The sequence below is a fragment of the Macaca thibetana genome, chromosome 1, assembly GCF_024542745.1.
Source record: "Macaca thibetana thibetana isolate TM-01 chromosome 1, ASM2454274v1, whole genome shotgun sequence".
NCBI lineage: Eukaryota > Metazoa > Chordata > Mammalia > Primates > Cercopithecidae > Macaca > Macaca thibetana.
In genome coordinates this window covers 108,872,383-108,891,446 of record NC_065578.1, presented here as the reverse complement: position 1 = coordinate 108,891,446, position 19,064 = coordinate 108,872,383, and the positions used below count along the sequence as shown (strand labels likewise).

The following is a 19,064-nucleotide window of genomic DNA, read 5'->3' as shown; positions in this document are numbered from 1 at the left end:
TTGCGGGGAGGGAGGAGGCTAATATGACAGTTTTCTTTGAGAATAGATACGAGTTCAGTGCATTGGTTAGCCTGGCCTCTCTTCCCCACAATCTCTCAACTCCTTCCCTTTCTGCACTTGCACTTCTTGCACCACTTATCTTGTGTCTCCCAGGAAACCAGTGGGGAAGCTTCACTTTCCCCACCCACATAGCAGAAAAGGCTCAGGCCCCTGCAGTGGGATGGTTGGCTTTTCTGGTCTAGCCACAGTAAGCCTGTGCTGGATGCTTCCTCTCCTGGGGCTTGAGAGAGGAAGGCTAAAGCAGCTGCCAGTCAAACCCCTTCATCAGGCTTCTACACTCTCAAGTGGAAAATGCAAAATAGTGAAGACACCTAGACCTGCCCTGAGGCCTCCAATCTAGTCAGCTTGTTTACTCTCCCTGGTTGGAACCATGGCCTGAGAGAACCAACCTGCAGTGAGCCAGGATGTGGAGCCCTGCGGTGGGACTTCTGGATGCCCTTCGGCACTGGCATACATTAGGTGAGACTGGCATACATTAGGCAGGAGTCACTGACGCCAAGGCCCGTGTGTGTGTCCATGTGTACACAAATACAGGTTGGCGAGTACTGCAGTGATTGTACTTTGTGCTGCATTTCCCTCACCTCCCACTGCTCCCTCACTTGGTCGTAGTTTGCTTTTGTGGGGCCTGAGCAGAACTGAGCATCCTTAGAAAGCACCATGAGATAACTGGGTATCTGCTTTAAAGATAGGGATGCTAGGGGTCCACTCATGTATATTCAGTGAGACAGAGTTGACTCCTCAGATACCATTGAATAGCCTGAAGTCGTTCCTTAATCTGCTTCCAACAGAGGTCAAAAACTCGTCTGGGAAATCCTAACAATAGCAGGTGGATTATAAACTGAGATTGTTATTCTGTGATGCATCTCGTGACTAGTCAAGTCTCCTGAGAGGGTAGGTAGGGGGAAGGTCCCCTCACTGGAGGTAATTTCTGCCTATATGAAGGGGTTAAGCCCAGCACCATGCTGGAGATGGGCTACTTCAAACCACCCTCCAGGGCAGTTCTTTTCAGCTTGTCTTCTCTGTGCAGTGCTGGTGAGAACTGCTGAGGCTCTGCACACAATGCCTGGCTAGTGTTTCATTCCTGGATCCCAGGACAGAAAAAACAATTAAGATAAAAAACGAATATTCAAGCCTCTGCACTGCTGTTGTTCCTGCTTCTTTGCATCCACTCCAGGCAGACTGCTGGCTGCTCTCAGACAAATGGAATGGAAAGTATCCTTCCCCAATTTAAAATTTAAACAGAACTGCTTTCAGTGTGTGTGTGTGCGGGTGTGTGAATGCCAATAAAGCACTTGGAGGAGGAGGGGACTGATCCTACTCCAAGAGCCTGAAATGGGGGAAAAGGGAAACCAGGCTGTGGACCCCCAGAAGCCAAGGGTCCCTGCTCTGCATCTCCAATGCCTGAGGCAAGTGTTGCTCATTCTGTGGCTTCGGGAAACAGGGTCTGTGGTGATGCTGTTTGTTCCAGTTGCTCCTCCCTTCCTAGCTTGTCCACCCCACTTTTCCCTCAGAAGGTCAGAATTAGGAGAGATTTAGATAGACTTGGGACCTACAGCTCCCGATGAAGACCAGCTCCAGGAACTTCAGGCTGGACCTAGGGAGCAACTATATTGACTCCGAGATCTGCAGTCTGCCCTGTGATTTGAGAACACCAGGTAGGCAGCACTTACGGCAAACTTCACTAGTCATGGCCTTGGTGGCATTTCTGGCAGGAGTTGGTAAGAGCTGACCTTGCATCTGGAAGGAAGAAATGTGTCCATGTTTTCTTATGATTGCCAGAACAAGTCTCTGAGACTTAGATCCCCTAACTGTCATTATCCGTAACTGTTTATTGCCTAAGAAGCATAAAGCCCAAAGCCTGGCTCAGTGAAAGAGAAGGACAAGAACATAATAATACCACCTGTTTACATGTGTTTAATGCTTTGAATTTTCCAATTCCTATTAACATTCATTGTCTCATCAAATCCTCACAACATCCCTGTGAGGTAGGTCAGGCAATAAGTGGTTTGCCCACAGCCACGCTAGTGATAGGGACGGAGTAAACCCATACTGCAGGTTTCCCAGCCCCCAAGCCGATGCACCTTTCATTTCATGTTACACAGGGTCTTTGTGCCAACCAGACACAGGAGCATCAGGAGCACTACCAGAAGCCTCCCTGCTCTCTAAGCTTGCAGAGGGGACCCAGAAATGCTGGGTTTGAGGCATCAAGACCAGGGGTGCCCCCTGGAGGCCAAGACAGGTAAACAGAAGGAAGGCCAGGAGTACTAGAAGTTAGGCTCAGCAGCCATCCCTGCCACCACCATAGGTCTCAGCCTAGCATATACTGTGTTCCCTACATATCTTGACCTTTGTCAGGTGCAAGTCTTATTAGTTCACTGAGAGGACACAGTGCCCACTCCCAGACGACAGTGCAAGGCGTGGCTAGCAGCAAGATTCCTGACATCCTTCCACAGTGCCTCCCCATTCTGTTACACTCTGCAGCCCAGGAAGAGGGGGAAGGTGAGGGCTGACTGACTCAGCCTGCAAGTGCTTAGAGATCTGAAGCTGAAAGGCTCCAGCACCATTCAGCTAATGATTATTATTAACTCTGAACACGCTTTGGCACAGCAGCCAGCTGGCTCAGGGAGGATGCCTAAATCTCCCACAGTGAGGTTTTAAAAACAAGACCTGGCTAGGCACAGTGGCTCACGCCTGTCATCTCAGCAGTTTGGAAGGCTGATGTGGGCAGATCATGAGGTCAAGAGATCAAGACCATCCTGGCCAACATAGTGAAATCCCGTCTCTACTAAAAATACAAAAAGTAGCTGGTTGTGGTGGTGCGCACTTGTAGTCCCAGCTACTCGGGACGCTGAGGCAAGAGAATCGCTTGAACCTGGGAGGCAGAGGTTGCAGTGAGCCAAGATCGTGCCATTGCACTCCAGCCTGGCGGCAGAGTGTGACTCCGTCTAAAAAAAAAAACCAGACCTACAGCAGCCATGCACGGGGGTGGAAGGGTGGGACGATGAGAAAGAAGGGATGGGCCAGTGAGTGCGAAGGGCAGCCTGCCTTGTGAAAGGGTGGGGAGAGAGGAGGCCCAGAATGGCAAGTGGTAACAGCCTACCACTTAAGAGCCAAGAAGGTGAGGCTGGAGGACTTCCCCAGACACAGAGCTCCTGCCATTCCACACAAACCCCAGCCATGATGGGGCTCAGAGGAGGGGTGGTTACAGGAAAGACGCAGGCTTGGGAGGGGTATCTGAACCCAGAAGGGTAATCTCATTTCCATTCAGATTTGGATACAGAAGCCATCTATATTTCTAATGTCCTCAAGGTTGAATCTGAATATAATCAAACTTGGAATATAATCAAATTTGGAATATAATCAAATTTGGAATCAGGACTTAGCTTGATATGAAAATGTGTGCAAATGACATTCAAATGTTTTAAATCTAAGCACGCTGTCCTGGCTTTTTTTTAAAAAAAAAAAAAGGCAAAACAGGCTGACCACTAGCAGCTTTCCTTAGCCAGGGAGCAAGGACAAAAGGGCAACCATGTGCTTCTCCTCCAAGGCGTTTCCTTCCTTGCTGAGGAGCCAAGTAAATACCCCAGACATGAGAATAAGGGAGGTGCGGGGAACAGAGGATGGTGGAGGAGGGAACACACAAGCAGGAGGCCATGCAGCTGGGAGCCACTGAGATCCCAGCTGGAGGAAGAGTGCCCTGGCACTGAGGTCTAATGGCTGTCCAGCTGCTGCCCCAGGATGTGAGGGCAGGTGGTGATGAAGGGAGAAATGGAAAGAAGGGGGAGGGAAGTCCCTCCGCAATCCGGCCTGCCAGGATGAAGGGCTCCTCCTGGTGACCTATTCCCTACACTGCAGTCAGACCAGGCTAAGCAGGAGACCACCTGTGCCCTCCTCTCTGCTCTGTGCCCCTGCCCTACAGGCCTGCTGGTCAGAAAGGCGACAGCTGGGGCCCCTTCCTCCTGCAGAATATAAATGACTCCCCCTTCCTCCCAGGGCTGGGAATAGACATCAGATGGCACAGCCCACGCAAACTGCCGGCTGTCAGCACGCCTGCCCGCCCGCCCACCAACCCCCGCACCACCTGGGAGGAGGCAGCACCTCAGGCAGGCTCAGGCTTTACGGCACTGCCTGCTTGCTCTCAGAGCAAGCTGGTGAACTCTGCCTGGCCCTCCTACCCTGTGGCAGGTAGAGTGAGCCCCTCAGTGCTGGCTGTGATGAGGAAAGAGGAGATGCAGTCCCTGGATCAAAATCAACGCAGGTGAGATTCTCCATGCAGCCCCAGTAACCGTTTCTGCCGAGTTCACACCACACTGAGAGTTTGAGAGGAGGGAGGACAATGAAAGAGACAGGGACAATACCCTTCTGCACAGCAGGGACCTCCTTTAGATGCTCGTCCTGGGAGAGGCAATCTCCCCCAGTAGGGGCATAATGAGGTACATGGAGAGGACACTTCTGCCCTTGCTGTCCCCATTCTTGTACTATTGAATCAAACCAACCTCCTTACTTCTGAGCTACCCGGAGAGGAGGACCTGAATCTTCAAAAGACCCAGGACATCCACAACACTAACATCTAGGAACACCTGCCCCTGCTCCCGGGAACTGGAGCTCCAGCGCCTACACCCCAGGCTTCCCAGAGTTCCCTGTGAGCTATGTCTACCTGCCTCAGCAGCACTTTCCTGGCTCAGCTGTTGTCAGGCCTTGCCATGATCTAGGAAGGTCCCATCTTCTCAACTGAGCCAGACCACAACTAAACAGTCTAGCATCCAGTCCTCACCACCGAGGGCAGTCTGGGGAACTACTTTCAGCTGCAGCAAGGAGGGTGGTGGTCTCTGTAGGGAAGAGAGCCCAGCCCTCATTTGCCAGCTGGCACCAAACTCAGCCCCCTCTTGGACCTAAGAGCTGGCAAGAGATGACAAGTGAGGAAAGCTTAGATAACAAGGGAAGAGGGGGAACCAGAGAAACTTTGTTTTCTTTGGATCAGAAAAGCCCTGCCCCACTTCCTTGGCCCTTATGAAAAGCTTCAAAAAGTGTCCAGAAGCTATGTGCTAAGGCAAGAACCTGAGCCCTAAGAAGGGCAAAGCATGAGATGCCCAGGGCTCCTTTGCTCTAAGAAGTGATTTCAGGGAGGGAGCACACGCAGGCCCTGCAGCCCTCAAGCCCAGATCCTGAGGTGGGCTGAAGGGAGATCTCAGCTGGGCTGGGCAGCCCAGCCAGGAGCCTTCAGCTTGGTTAAGTCAATGCCCTCCTGCTTCTCCAAAAGCTTTAAAGTGACTTTAGTGCATTTACTGTCTTAGAGTCCAGAAGACTCTCACCTGAGTCCCTTCTCTCCACAGCGCCTGACCCCCTGTGCCCTGGCACAGGGACCAAATCAGCACAAATTTCTGAAGGGCCTCAAGGGCAGAGCTGTCCCTCCAGGGGAGTAAAGAACTACCCCGAGTCTGCTAAGTGGTCCACATGGTCCACGGCTGGGAGGGTGTTCTGAGACATCGACCTGACAGATGCTGAGTATTAGAGAAGGAAGGAACTTAAGAGACTGTTTAGAAACATTTCACAGATGAAGAAACGGAGGTCCTTAGATATGAAACACACCTAAGGTTGTACAACAGAGCCTAACAGGACCATATCCCATAAATAAGACCCATGGGCTCTCTCCACTACATCACACTGCTTTCTTAAAAGTAACCCAAATATCCATGGATGCCATTCATTACTTACGGGAACCCAATTTTTCATCAGGCACACAAGCAAGAAATGACCACCAGGACATCACTATCACCACCCAAAACTCTGTCTCTCATCAAGTAGAGGCTTCAGGATCAGGCTCTCCCTCACCTTCCAGTCATACCCTGTACATTTTCCCATTCTGACCCACTGAATTATTCCTCAACAACAGCAGCTTTGGTTTCTGCAGTCCCTGAACCAGCCAAGAAGTGCAAAAACCTGATCACTTCTGAAATAGATCCCTTATAGATCACCGAATGAACCATGATGTTCAAGACAAGTGTCCCACCCAGATTAAGAGTTCGCAGGAACTCACATTTCCATTTTCTTCCTCGGCAAGTAAGATCTGGAGATCTGGTGCATGATCACCAGGGCTGGATAGATGGGCAGTGCCAGGCACAGGTACCAGGCTGCACCTTTGATCTGGGCCTGGAACCATACTGAGTACATGCCCAGAAGCACCGTCACTGTAGCCATCAGGTAGACCACCAGTCCACACGTCAGATGGTAGAGCTTGAGGCGAGCCACCCTCGAGACCCTGGCTGCCCGGGGACAAAGGAGGCAGAGCCCACACAGTGCCTGGACACCAGTGGCCAGCAGTGTCAGGGCTCCCACCCAGCTGTGCCAGGACACCAGATGAGGCAGCTCACTGCGGGTCCTGCTGGAGATGATGAAGCCCAGGCCCAGAGCTGCACAGAGGATGGCTAGGGTCTGCCCTGCCCAGTGGAGCCGGATCCGTGCTTTTCGGGAGCAGAAGAAGAACGGGGAGTGTTCAGGTGAGAAGAGTAGGATGGCTTCAGCCATGCAGAGGCAGAACTGTGAACATAGGAGAAAGCCAGTAAGCCTCATGTCTGGCTTGGAGGCCTGAGAAAAAGGAGGTGCTCTCATACATCCTAACAAAGAGGACAAAGGGTAAGGGTTAAATAAGTTCCACCAGGACCACCAGTCTCACAGCTCAACATTTCTGGGAACAACTGGGAATCAGCACTCGAGTGCACATCTCCTCGTTCAGGTTGACACCTCCCCATCCCAACCTCTACAATGACTCCCATTTCTTGACCAGTGGAACAGCAAATGTTAAACTTCTCCCTGAACTTTGGGGACAAGTCGGGAAATGACTGGGTAACACCTCTCCCCGCTTCTCCTTTCAGGCCCCAGTGGAGAAAGAAAGATCTTCCATGCCCTCCCACCCTTTTCAACCACCTGACATCTGCCTATGGCCCAGCCCTCCAGGTTTCCCAATCCCATAGGCTGCAGGGAAAAATGAACCCTAGATGTTTCCTCCACCTGCCTTAACCTTAGAAAGGCTGAGCTTTCTGAAAGCTGGGTGCTTTCAGAATGAGGTGAGGCATACCCAAACAAATCAGATAGAAGCCCAAACTCACCGCCAAGGACATGAATACAGGGTGCCAGGAGAAAAGACCTAAGAATCAAAGAGAACAGGCTGAGGGCTTGGTACCATTGTTCCTGCCCCTGTAGCTAGGTGGAACCCAAAGAATCTAGCCACATGAGAAAAGTACCATCCCCAATCCTAATCGGGAACAGGAACTAAGGACAAAGTGGAGCAGCCAAGGGGCCCAGAGTGAGCAACCAAGAGGGCCTCCCTATCCACACACAACAGTTTGGCCTGGGTTCCCCTTTCAGCACCTCTTAGCTGGCAGCCCAGTCCTCTGCCTTTTTTATTTGTTTTTTGTTTTTTTGAGACGGAGTCTCACTCTGTCGCACAGGCTGGAGTGCAGTGGCGCAATCTCGGCTCACTGCAGCCTCCACTTCTCGGGTTCAAGCGATTCTCCTCCCTCAGCCTCCCAAGTAGCTGGAACTACAGGCGCGCGCCATCATGCCTGGCTAATTTTTGTGTTCTTAGTAGAGACGGGGTTTCACCATGTTGGCCAGGCTGGTCTCGAACTCCTGACCTCAAGTGATCCACCCGCGTCGGCCTCCCAAAGTGCTGGGATTTCAGGCGTGACCCACTGCGCCCGGCCTCCTTCACTTCTATTCTCCATCAGGGGACCTGTTTCTGAGGAAGTAGTTCGGTCTGTTCAATCGTCTGCCCTTCCCCCTCAGCACCCCAAACCCCATTCTTCCAGGATCCCTGGGACCTCGCCCCACCAGGCCCTCAAAATCCCTCCACTGTTTCTGTCTCCCCTTTACAGCTGGGGTCCCTCCTCCAAGTCTCCCGGCGTTCCCAAGCGCTGCCCCTCCAGCATCTCCGCTCCGCCCCCTTCCGCAGCCCCGCCCCGCACACTCACTGGTTCCTGGACGGGACAGCGCTGTCAGAAAGATGGTGAAGCCCAAAGCTACCAGGTGCGCCAAGATCCCACTGCCTCTCCGCAGCCAGCGGGTCAGTCTCGGCTCCCCAGCTGAAGCGGGAACCAGACCTACCTCCAAGGGCTGCATGGCCGTGGCCGGCGGGCTCGCACACTCCAGCTGCCCGAACACGTCTTCCGGGTTTGCGATCGCGGAGGCGGCGGCGGCTGCAGGAGAGGCTCCTCCCCCGGGACGCCGCCGGCAGTGCGACGGAGTGGCCCACAGCGCCCTCTGGGGGCTGGGGGGGAAGCGCGAGTGCCCCGGAGAGGCCCGCTCCCGTGGGAGCCCGGAGGCAGAAGGGGACCGAACAGTTCCCGGCCCACCTTCATTTGTTTCTGTGTGTCTGTCTACAAGGGCCTAAATCCCAAGCAGCCTCTGGAAATACATTTGTGGCAAATGATTTCAGTGAAACCCCAAATCACACACTTGGTACGCTGAACCAAGAGCGTGAAACCAGTGTTTGGAGCCGATTTCTAGTAGTACTGGATTTCCCTGGCTGTGCACTGTCTCCTGTTACCTCCTTCTGTGTTGTTCAGGGAACAAGCTTCCTCCCTGCCTAAAGGCAAGGAGACTAGGAAAGGACATGGCCAAAATATAGTGCCTTGAACCTGGTGGACCAAAGGAGAGAGATGCAAGTCTCATCTCGCATCTGCACGGGAGTGGTTCCCAGCGAGATAAATGGAATAACTAGGGCACTCCCAGCCCTGCCGCCTCCTCACAAGCTGCTCAGCCCTGAGGAGCCAGGTGATCCTGAAGGACCAAGGCCTCCCACACTCCGGTGGCCTCCCACACCACCAGTTCTGCAAGTGATGATGCCTTTTCCCTTCCTGCCTCCGAAAAAGGTGTGGTTCAACCCAAGGAGGCCTCCCTGGGAAAGGTTCTACCCCTTCCTTAAAGGCAAACCCACAGGCCGGGAAGGAAGGCTGTCCAATAGAAAACAGGAACATCCCAACAGCAATGACCAACCCAGCTCAAGCTCCCTAAGTGGCTGAGAAAATGAGGCTGCTGGTAAGAGGTGGGAAAAGCAGGAACAGCTGAAGAAAAACAGGCAATAATTCAGGGAGGGATGGACGCCTAGGGTTGCTGAAGGACCAGAAAAGGGTCACAAGCCAATTCCCAGATCCTCAGGGCAAGGATCCTAGAGAAGAGCCAGAAGTGCAGCTTCCCCTCTCAAGTTTTTCTTCCCAATGGGACCATAGTTGTCTCTGGGGTCAAGACTCAGGAAGCCTTGCTCATTCAGAGCCACACGCCTCATCATCCTGTCTGGAGAGACTCCCCCAGTGACACAAACTCCACACATTTTTCACACTATTGAAAGTGAGAAGATGACAGTAATAATAATAATAATGAGCATAAGAGACTTTTGCAGGCAAGCTATGGGAGCTGGAGTCTTGCTGCCTATCATCTCAGCCTCCCAGGGTAGGGCTGGGGACAGTAAGGACACTCATTTTGTTATTTTTTTCCTTCCTTTTCTATGTTTCTGTTTTTATATTTTCATAGCAGCAACAGAACAGGGAGACAGTCTTGAGGTATTTTAAAGAGCTTTTTTTCTTAAAAAAAATAATATAAAGTTATAAAAAGCGGCAGCAGCCTGGGGCCCGGATCTGGAGGGGAGGAGGTGCTGGCGGCTCCGTTGCAGTGGGCAGGCACTTTCTCGTTAATGGGTTTTTGACTGCAGGAAGACAAGAGGCGAGAGAAAGGGTCAGGGTGGGGGCCTACCAGCTGTCCTACCCAGTGAACTGTGTGGACTACAAGGGCTAAAGCTTGGTTTCCTTCTGCTGGCCCGGTGAGTAAAACTGAGCAAGTAGTGGGCAGCCTGGGTAGTGAAGCTGGAGAATACACAGGGTTTATGATTAGGCCCACATCTAACCCAGGAGAGCACCCCCGTCCCACCTCCTGGCAGAGATCATATGGAGAGCACATGGCACACTATGCCAGGGCTCCCACCAGAAGAGGCAAATAAAACTGGCTGCAGGCTTTACTGGAAACCCTGGAGAACTTGCCTGTCACCTGCACACCTGGAGGTGGGCACATGTGCATAAGTGGACATGGGGTTGTGTGCCTGCCCTCTGAGGCCCTGATGCCCAGAGGAAAATCCAGTGAGGCCAGCCCACCCACCTTGCTGCTCGGCATGTTAGGCTGTGACCCAGGGACTCAAACTCCCTTTCCTTCAGGGAACAGAGGTAGCTCCAGTACCTGGAATGAGGGTCACAGCCAATTCAGAAAGAAGTAGCCCTTCGATTACAGCAAAAGCAGGGATGGAGGGGTGCCGCATCTCCTCAGCCCAAGGGAAAGGGTTAGGGATAGGGGAAGGTTCACCAGGCAAAAGCTGGAGTCACTTCGCTAAGAACTGACCTACCTCTTCCTAAAGAAAACAGTCCAGGAACTCTCTCTCAACTTCCCCTTCCTCCCTTTCCCTGCACAAACACCAATGTAGCATATTCTCTGTATCAGGTACCCGCCATGTGCCCCACCCTCATCAATCTTCAGGGAGCCTGGCTGGTACCTTCAGTGTAGAGCACTTCTCCTCAAAGGCCAGGGCCGGGCCTGGCTTCTTGCGGCGCACAGAGCAGGCCACATCAGCAGGGGCACCAGCCTGACAGTGCTTGGCCTTCACTGGCCGGCAGTAAGTGGCCAGGTTTTTCCGCTTCTTGGCCACCTCCTCCTCAGAGAGGCAGTTGGTTGGCAGGGCCTTGGCTGGGTGTCCAGCTGCTCCCCGGTTCTCCAGCTGAGAAGCCTTGACTGGTGTAGGGAGCTGATGAGGGGAACCACGACAGTCCAGGGGCCCTGCCCGCTTCACTCTTGGCCCCATTGTCCCGTTAAGCCCCATGCTCAGGGCTGTTTTAGTTTTGGCCGAGAGGCCCCGACAGCCAGAGGGTTTGCCTTTTCCAGTGGGCTCCAGGATGCAGGTCCGTTTAAGAGTGGTGGGGCCAGGGGATAACTTCCGCTTTCGAGAAGGGGCCTCCACCTCCACCCCATCCTTGCCTTTGGATGACTTGCTGGCCTTGGAAGGCGGCAGCTTGCTGAAGGACGGGGATGGCGTGTTGGCAGGCAGTGGTGAGGTGATAGCCTGGCTCCCGCCCATGCACTCTGCCTGGCTACAGGCAGCTGCCACACTGGGGGAGCCTGCAGGGTAGCTGGGGACAAGGCTGTCCTTGGTGGGGGGTGTGGAGGCTGGGCAGGCAGGTCTCGGGGGTGGACCTGGAAGGCGGGGGCAGGTGCCTGTAGAGGATGGGCTCAGGGGAGCAGATAACGGGGAGTTGACAAGGTGAGCTGGAGGTTCAGCTGCTGGTGGGATCTTCCTGCAGCAAAAAGAAGGCCCCACTGTGACTGCCAAGCAAACAAGAGAGCTTCTCCCAACACAAGACACGCTCCAGTCTCTCTGCCCCACCTAGAAATGGCCAGCAGAGCCCCAGAGTTGCTGCCATCTGCTGGAAGATGCTGGAACTGAGGGTTAGGAAGAAGACACGGGTGTGCCTGTGGAGAGGAATTAACTAGTACATACGAACTAGGAGGTAGCCCACTAGGAACTTCATTTTAAATCTTGGTTTGGGCATCCCCTATCCCTAGTTACCCAAAAGGTACTGGAAGTGATGGATGAGAGTCTAGATTCAACACCAGACCACCATTCCATGCCCTGCCTTAGCCAAGCTCTAGGCTGCCAAGTTTTCCCACCTCCTTTTCATGCCACTCCCTATCTAGGGTTCTGCTGGCAAACAGCCAAGGCACACCTATGGGTATACAGGAAAGATCAGGGCTTCTGAAGTCCAGGTATGTCTGGAGCCTGGGAATTTCCATTCTAGAACTTCCATTCTGGGCCCAAGAGACTTACTTCCACATGTGTGAGCTGAGGTGCCGTTCCAGCATGGAGCTGAGTGCTGAGCAGAACCGGTCCAGCCGGCGGCTAAACACATAGCATCCTGGGCTCACCAGCCGGCTCCCAAAGGTGCAGAACTAAAGGCAGAAGGACAGTGCATAGTTGGCAGGGTCTGGGGTGCACGGAGGGCATCTGCACACAGGATCTGGCCTCTTTTCCCCGTATTGTGGGCCAGGAGTGCTGGGCCACCCCCTCCCTAGGACCCTGTCCCAGGTCCTTACCGCTTGTGGCCGTGGGGGCCGGGTTGCATAATGGCAGTCAGGGGGTAGGTGGAGGTCGTCAGATGTCCCCTCCTCCTCACTTTCCTCGCTGGATGCCTGGGCCCCACCCCGGGGCATGGGGAAGGGGAACAGGCCTGGGTCCCCATCACCATCACAGGGGCCTTCATCATCCAATTCACTCTCGGAGGAGGCCCGGGACCTGTAAGGGCCAAAAGAGATGTGAGGGGAATGTGACTATTGTGGGGTCAGAGTAGGGGCATCCTTGAACCCACCAAGCTCAAAGAGCAGGGCACTGGTGCAGACACCCTGTAGGGCAATCAAAAGAGGACAGAAGGAAGGGAAGGACAGGAGGGAACAACAGATCTCACAGAGTAAAAGACAGAGAGACCGCTCCCAAGGGATTCTCTCCTCAGCCCCTTCACCTCCCAGGCCCTTCCTCCTCAGGGGATAATCTGCTGTAGATCCGCCTCCTCCAGAAAATCTTCGCAATTAAATGGTACCCAGCTCTGGTCAGCCCAGTCAACTCGCTCAACCCCCTTCTTCCATTACATATTCCTGTGAGCCTGTCTGTGAGCTGAGCCTGTCTGTGAGCTGAGCCTGTGTTTCGTGTCTGCCCCTTGTGTGACGGGCAGAGATGCATGTATGTGTCCTTTAGCAAGTCAGGCTCTCCCTGGGGTCCGGCGTAGCCTCTGCACACGAAGGGGCAAGTGAGTGAATACACACAGGGCTGCCTTGCCCGGGACTGTGACCCTTTCGGCCTTTCTGCTCCCCAGTGACAAGTTTCGGCCTGTTGGAGGCAGCTCGGAAAATGTTCATATCCCAAGTGTTGGATCTGGCACACTGCCGAGGGGCTGGGGTGCTGTGGTATGCTTGGTTGGGAACAGGGGAAGTCTCCTGCTTCCACACCACTGTCAGGAGCCCCAGGAATCCCCCCATACCCAGGGCTGAGTGAGTGCACCTTCCAGTACACTCCCTGAGCCTGTTTCCAGGGGCCCCTGATGGCTTAGGGGCCAAATACCCCCAGGTGAGGTAGGGGTTGGATTCTAGACGTACCTGGGCAGTGCACAGTATGGGTAAGTCTGCTTGGCACGAACAGAGAAGGTGCTGCTGGGAGCAGCCACCGCTGCCACAACCTGGACTGAAGAGGGGAGCTCCTGGGAGGGGTGCTCGAGAACTTGCTCCTTGCGCCCTGGGCTCTTCTCCTTGGGAGACTCTCCTTTGCGGGAGCTGGCCTTCAGCTCTGCCACCAGCACGTCAAAGTCCTTGGCCCGGCCCTGGACTTCCCGGCGCTGGTGTACTGAGTGGATCTGGAATACAGCAGGGTGGAGAGCTGGGGAGTAGGTATGAACTGAGCAGGGGTGAGGGCCGGCAGGGTGCTTTGGCCTGGGCAAGCTTGGGGGTGGGGAGAGATGTGGGCATATTTGCAGCTGTGTTCATGTGTCTTTGTTTCACTCCCCCATGAGGCCAAAACCCTCCTTTGGGATGGAGGAATCTGGAAATTCCCTCCTTCCCACTGTTCCCACCTTCTGCCCAAGAGGGGCATCCCCATCTCCCCTTCCCTTGGGTGGGCCTAACCGCCTTCCCTTAAGCTGGATCTTCAGTAACATCGACATTCCTCTCCTCGCCCAGGGAAGGAGTGGGCAAGCCCTGTGCTGTCCTCCCTCATTGTGCAGTGGGAAGGGGGTTACCTTGCAGGTCAGCAGGCGGGTACAGATCTTTTTGGTCTCTGGATTTATTACCCCACACTGCCTGTTGAGGTCGCACTCCTTCCCTGTGGGGAAAGCAGTTCCAATGAACCTCAAGACCATTTCCAGGAGTTCACAGGAGGATCTGGCTGCTTCCTGTCAAGGGCCTGAGAAGAACTGGTACTAAGGCAGAAGAGCCTATAGCCCTCAGCCTGGGGCTCTACCTTCCAGAGAAACTCTGGGCATCGACATTTCTTTGCTGGGTGTGAGAACCATCCCTATCCCAATCTCAGATGCATCTTTTGGGACTTCAAGCCCAAAGCAGGGCAACATATATCAAGAAACAAAAGCAGCCATGGGCATCTGGGATGCCAGAGAAGCCAGCTGTGAGATGTGCCCTGGATCTAGGTGAGAAAAGAGAGAAAGAACTTCACCTCCTGGGCATGGGCTCCCTCAGCCTTGATCAGGAGACACAGGATGGAGAGAAGCTTCCCGGGAAACAAGCAGGTCAAGAGGTGACAGGGCTCCTGTACCCTACAACCTGTGATGGCCAGGCCCATAAACCTGACCTCCTCCTCATCTGGCCCAAGGACAAAGCAGCCCAAAGGAGTCCCCACTCTACATTCCGGACCCCCAAGACCACAACTACTCACGAGCCATCTTCCGGTGGGTTTTAGGGGGCAGCCTGGTCCCACTGGGCTCCTTTTCAGGAGGGGTGCCTTCAGCCCAGTGACTGGACCCCTCACTGGGGATGATCTCCATGTTCTCTCTGCCAGGAGGTTCTTTAGAAGGCGGAGCCATGGGAGGTTTTCCAGGGGAGTCCTTGGTGAGACCCCCTGGCTGGCTGAGAAAAGCAGAGGGTGGGGCCACCCTGATTCCATGTCCATCGGGCTTCGGGAGACTGGACATCTTCTCCAGATTCACCACAGGCACGAAAAGGCTACATATAGAGAGAGGGGGTTGGCTGGGGGAGGGGAGGGGAGGCCTGGGGCCTGGACTCTAGCCCAGAGCCATCTCTTTCCCAGCCCTGGAATTTGGGTGGGCTCCAGCAGGGGTGTGAAACACGGGAAGAGGAGACCCCAACTTCCCTGGAATATATGGAAGGAAGCCGCAGACAGGGTGGCTGCCTCCTGCGGTGAGGAGTACGCCTCGACCCAGGGCTGCCTGTACTGATGTCAACCCATCCATGGGTCAGGGTCAGGGCCAGTCTTAGAAAGTCTCCAGCCTCTCCTTACCAGAGGTTGTCCTTCTGGGTCTTCTCAGGAGGCTGGTGGCCACGGCTCCGGGACCCCTGGCCCTTCTCCCTGGAGGAGGTTTTCGTGGAACCTGGTGCCCTACAAGCTGGGCCCTGCCCATTCACTACATGGCATTTCTGAGAGCTGGCAGGGGCTGGAGGTGGGGGTGGGGCCCGGGCATAAAGCTTGCTGAGGGGCCCGTGTCTTCTTTCTGTCACCAGGAGGTGGAAAGAATAATCGAGGTGAGTGGTATCACCACTTCCTTCCCCAACCTAACCCTGTCCATAGACTCACATGAGAGAATCTGAGTTTCCATAAATTAGATTGTAAACATGCCTCCTTCCCATTTGAATCTGAGCCTTTAAGACTCAAAATTCAAGACCTAGCTTCCTGAACTCCTTAACTCCTCCCTTAACTCCACTGGATGCTAAAATTTTGTTCAAACAATAATCCGACTCCCCACAATGCTCTGAAGCCACCCCCAGGACCTTCCTATACTCAACACCACCCTCCATTACCCCATGAGACCTCCTGACTGACCCCATCCTCAGAGTTCCATGCTCCACCTTCCCCTGTCCCTTTATCTCCTCCCTAGGGCTCCCCTCACCGCAGTGCTTCTGGAAAGCTTGAGGCTTCACCACTTGGCTGCAGTGGTTACACACAACCAAATAGAAGTCATCATGGGCAGGGCAGTGCCCGAAGATGGACATGTCTGCAATGACAGAAGCCCATGTCACTGGGGCTGAGGATCCCAGGGTTTCCCTGGAAGATCGGAGAACACTCCCATCCCACCACTCAGAGGGCACTTCACCTCCCCGCTGACATAACAAGCTCCATGCTGAATGCTCCCAGCTTCTAGAGTTCAATCTAAGCAGTCCCAAAGGGTATGCGCTTTCAGGTGAGTGGGCAATCACCTATGATTACGATCTCCAACAGCAGGTCACAGGAGCCAGAGCAACCGGCCGACTCAGACCTATCAAAATGAGGGTCCCCAGACAGCTGCTTCAAGCAGCCACCTCCTTCTGTAGTGTGGTGGAAAAGTGGAGCGTGGTCCTGTCTGCCCTGGGTCCCAGCCCTAATGTGTGTCGACTCCCACCTTCTTTAATGAGGGTCATGGCATCCAACTTCTTCATGTTTTTGCTACTCTCCTCCAGCTCAGCCCCTAGAGGAGAAACACAGCTCAGAAGGTTCAGGGCCAGTTTTAGGGAGTCTCCAGCCTCCCCTTACCAGAGACTGTTCTTCCCAGAAGACAGCCCAGAGGTTGTCCCCTTTCCAGAAGCCCCAAGCAGGGCCTGCAGCTCAACAGTATGAAGCCCACACTCCATGACAAGCTCCTGGTGTGAGGACCACTTGGGGAACCTTTCAGTGGGTCATTCTCAGATGCCCATCTTCCTTCACCTGCTGCATCTGGACTAAGACGGTCCCACTAAGAAGAATCCATCCGCCTTTCTTATAGGACCCTTCACCTCAAGGTGCAGTTCAGGGCTCCACTGCTAACTAGTTGGGTGACTGTGGGTAAATATCATCTCTTTTCTGGGCCTGCTTCCCCATTTAAAGGGGAAACAGTCCTTAACGAAGTTTTCTATCCCTGAGTCTCTTCTTGAGATTTCTCAGATGGGTCCTTTCTGCTACTATGTGGCATCCCAAATAGATACTCTCCCAGGTCCCCACCCCCATGAATTCAATTTTGCTCCACCTGGGTTACCATAGCATTGTCAAAGTTACACCCAGCTTCTCAGGTCCTGCACTGATAGGATGGTCACAGAGCAGAAAAACTGCTGTCTTTGGTCCTTGAGCATCTTCAAAGTCTCCTTGGTCAGCTATGCAAGTCCCTCCCCTTCTTAGAGGGGCTCTGGGCAGGGGTTGCCCTTGTACCTCAGTTTCTGGGTTAATGACAAAAACATCTTAGCTGTGCAAAGCAGCTTTTTCCCCATCCCCCTACCTCTCTCCTCCCCCCTCCCTCCTCTACGCCCCCTCCCTGTCCCTTGGAAAAAAAAATCAATTCTGAGTCACCAAACCCGTCTGACTCCATTTCCGGTTCTCAATGCACCCAGACCCTGACAATGGCCCCATCCTTGCCCACCCAGCATGGGGCAGTCCCAGGGTGGCCTGGGCTCCCGCTTAGGTCCGATCTCTGATGACCATTAACAGATATGCTCCTTTCTAGGATGAGAAGATTGTTGACAATCTTATATAATATCCAGATTATGAGGGGTGGTGGGTTAGGCACGCAAGAGACAAGGGGCAGCTCCCACTCTTAAGTCCGTGAAATGCAAGTGCAGGGAATGATGGACAGAACGAAACTGGGAGTCGGATGTCTCAGAGGAGAACAAGTGTCATTAGAGACCCCTCCATGCAGTCTCCTCCTCCACCTCTTCTCACTTGCAAACTTCTTCAGGGGCGTGATGCCTGCTGTCACCCCGAAAGGCCACGAGGCCAGGTGCTCCCTGGGGCCCAGAAGACAAAGATCAGAAGAAGGGGCTGTAGGCCCGCTCACTAAGACACTCAGGGGCCTAGAGAAGGTGAGAGTCAGAGGAGAGAGCCAAGAGGCAGGGCAAGAGGCCTGGGAAAGGACAGTGGGTTAGAGGCATGGATGGATGGACCGAAGGATGGAGGGAGGGAGGGAGGATAGATGGATGGACGGACGAACTAACGCGGAGGGGGCGGGGGTCTAAAACCACTGCAGCTGCAGGCAAATGCCGAAAAGGAGCAGGAGGTGTGGGGCAAAAGGCGAAGGAACAAGGAGGGTGAGGAAGGGGGCACAGAAGTGGGGTGCGTGGGAAACACGTGGAGAAGACTGTTGCGGACAGGGAAAGCCGGAGGCAGGTGCAGGAGGGGCGCGAGCTGGGGGGCAGCAGGCAAGGAGAAAGATAAAGGCAAGCCTATGTGGGGGGCAGGTATTGGGGACTGGCAGAGGCAGAGATGGGCAGGGTGGGCTGTAAGCGGTAAGCCGGCGCTAGGACCCGGAGGCGCGAAGGTGACGGAGCAGGCGGGCACTAGGACCCGGCGGGTCCTTTGTTTGGGGGGCCGGGGAGCCGGACGGCGGCTCCAGTCGGCGGCTCCCCTCAGCTGGCGGGGGCCCGGAAGGGGGGAGGGGAGATAGTGATGGGGTCCCCGGACTTTAGGATGGCTTCACTCACCGTCAGTCGCGGGCAGGTCGGCCCGCTCCACCCACGAGCTCCAGCTCTGTCCCGCGAAGTCATCGAGACTCGGCACCCGCCGCTCCAGAGCGGCCATTGCTGCCGCCGCGCGTTCACGCACCGCCATCACCGCCGCGGACGCGCGCCCGCCCTGGCGCCGCCGCCGCGCGGCCCCCTCCCCCTCGCCCCGTCGCGGGCACGCCTCCCCTCTCCCCCCCACCTGCCTTTCCAGCTCAGTCTTTGCGCAAGCGCAGCACAGGTTGCCTGTTCCCGGCCCCTCTCCCTCCCGCACAGCTTTCTGGGAAGTGTAGTCTTGGAGCGGATGCTATTGCCTACCGAGCTTGCAGCAAGAGTCCCTCCGAAATGCACAATTACAGGGGGAAAAAAGAAGACCAAAGCTCCAGGATCTCCTCTTCTAATCCTTATGCACACATTATTTGTGCTACCAGTCCACTCTCCCAAGCTCACTGCACCTCTCCCCAGCCCCAAACCTCTCTCAGCCCAGACACCCCTCTAAGCCATGCGTCCGCCAGCTGGCTGGCGCCCCTTCCCGGGCTGGCGGCCACGAAGCGACTTCGCTCCCCTGTAGATCAAATAGGGTAGGTGCAGGGAGGTGGGCGCTGTGAATCAGAAGGGCAAGGGGAGGGAGTCTGTAGGATGTGCTGAAGGACACCGGGGTGGTGTGGGGGAGGGCCTCGGCTCCCGTGTCGTGCCTCCTCTGTGGGAAACCCACACTGCCCTGATACAGAGCAGAGGGTTGGAGTGGCGTTGTCTGGTTTTGAGAGGACCTGGCCAAGCTGACCAAAATCACCTGTCAC

General features: G+C 54.7%; 3 protein-coding genes across 8 annotated transcripts in view; 1 reads left to right on the top strand and 2 right to left on the bottom strand.

Annotated features, from left to right (window-relative positions):
* PSMA5 (proteasome 20S subunit alpha 5) overlaps nt 1–19,064 on the top strand; it is a 509,972-nt gene that overhangs the window by 408,298 nt on the left and 82,610 nt on the right. The window lies entirely within an intron of this gene.
* LOC126930137 (probable transmembrane reductase CYB561D1) lies at nt 1,955–9,611 on the bottom strand. 5 transcript variants are annotated; one of them, XM_050746852.1, is made up of 4 exons: nt 8,031–9,611; nt 7,695–7,798; nt 7,167–7,204; nt 1,955–6,597 (listed from the first exon to the last, which is right to left on the bottom strand). In XM_050746852.1, exons 1-4 carry the CDS (start codon nt 8,176–8,178, stop codon nt 6,486–6,488), a joined length of 402 nt encoding a protein of 133 aa, XP_050602809.1. In that variant the 5' UTR covers nt 8,179–9,611; the 3' UTR covers nt 1,955–6,485. The 5 variants fall into 5 exon arrangements, with proteins under 5 accessions (XP_050602809.1, XP_050602819.1, XP_050602785.1 ...); XM_050746862.1 differs by lacking the exon at nt 7,167–7,204; XM_050746828.1 differs by lacking the exon at nt 7,695–7,798.
* On the bottom strand, nt 9,613–18,422 carry ATXN7L2 (ataxin 7 like 2). Of its 2 annotated transcripts, XM_050745749.1 has the most exons (12): nt 18,247–18,420; nt 16,203–16,268; nt 15,714–15,818; nt 15,107–15,317; nt 14,525–14,811; nt 13,875–13,957; nt 13,240–13,493; nt 12,187–12,385; nt 11,921–12,042; nt 10,595–11,390; nt 10,207–10,284; nt 9,613–9,760 (listed from the first exon to the last, which is right to left on the bottom strand). In XM_050745749.1, the coding sequence occupies exons 1-11, from the start codon at nt 18,371–18,373 to the stop codon at nt 10,243–10,245; spliced, it is 2,292 nt and encodes a 763-aa protein (XP_050601706.1). In that variant the 5' UTR covers nt 18,374–18,420; the 3' UTR covers nt 9,613–9,760; nt 10,207–10,242. The 2 variants fall into 2 exon arrangements, with proteins under 2 accessions (XP_050601706.1, XP_050601716.1); XM_050745759.1 differs by lacking the exon at nt 10,207–10,284 and having other exon boundaries at nt 18,247–18,422.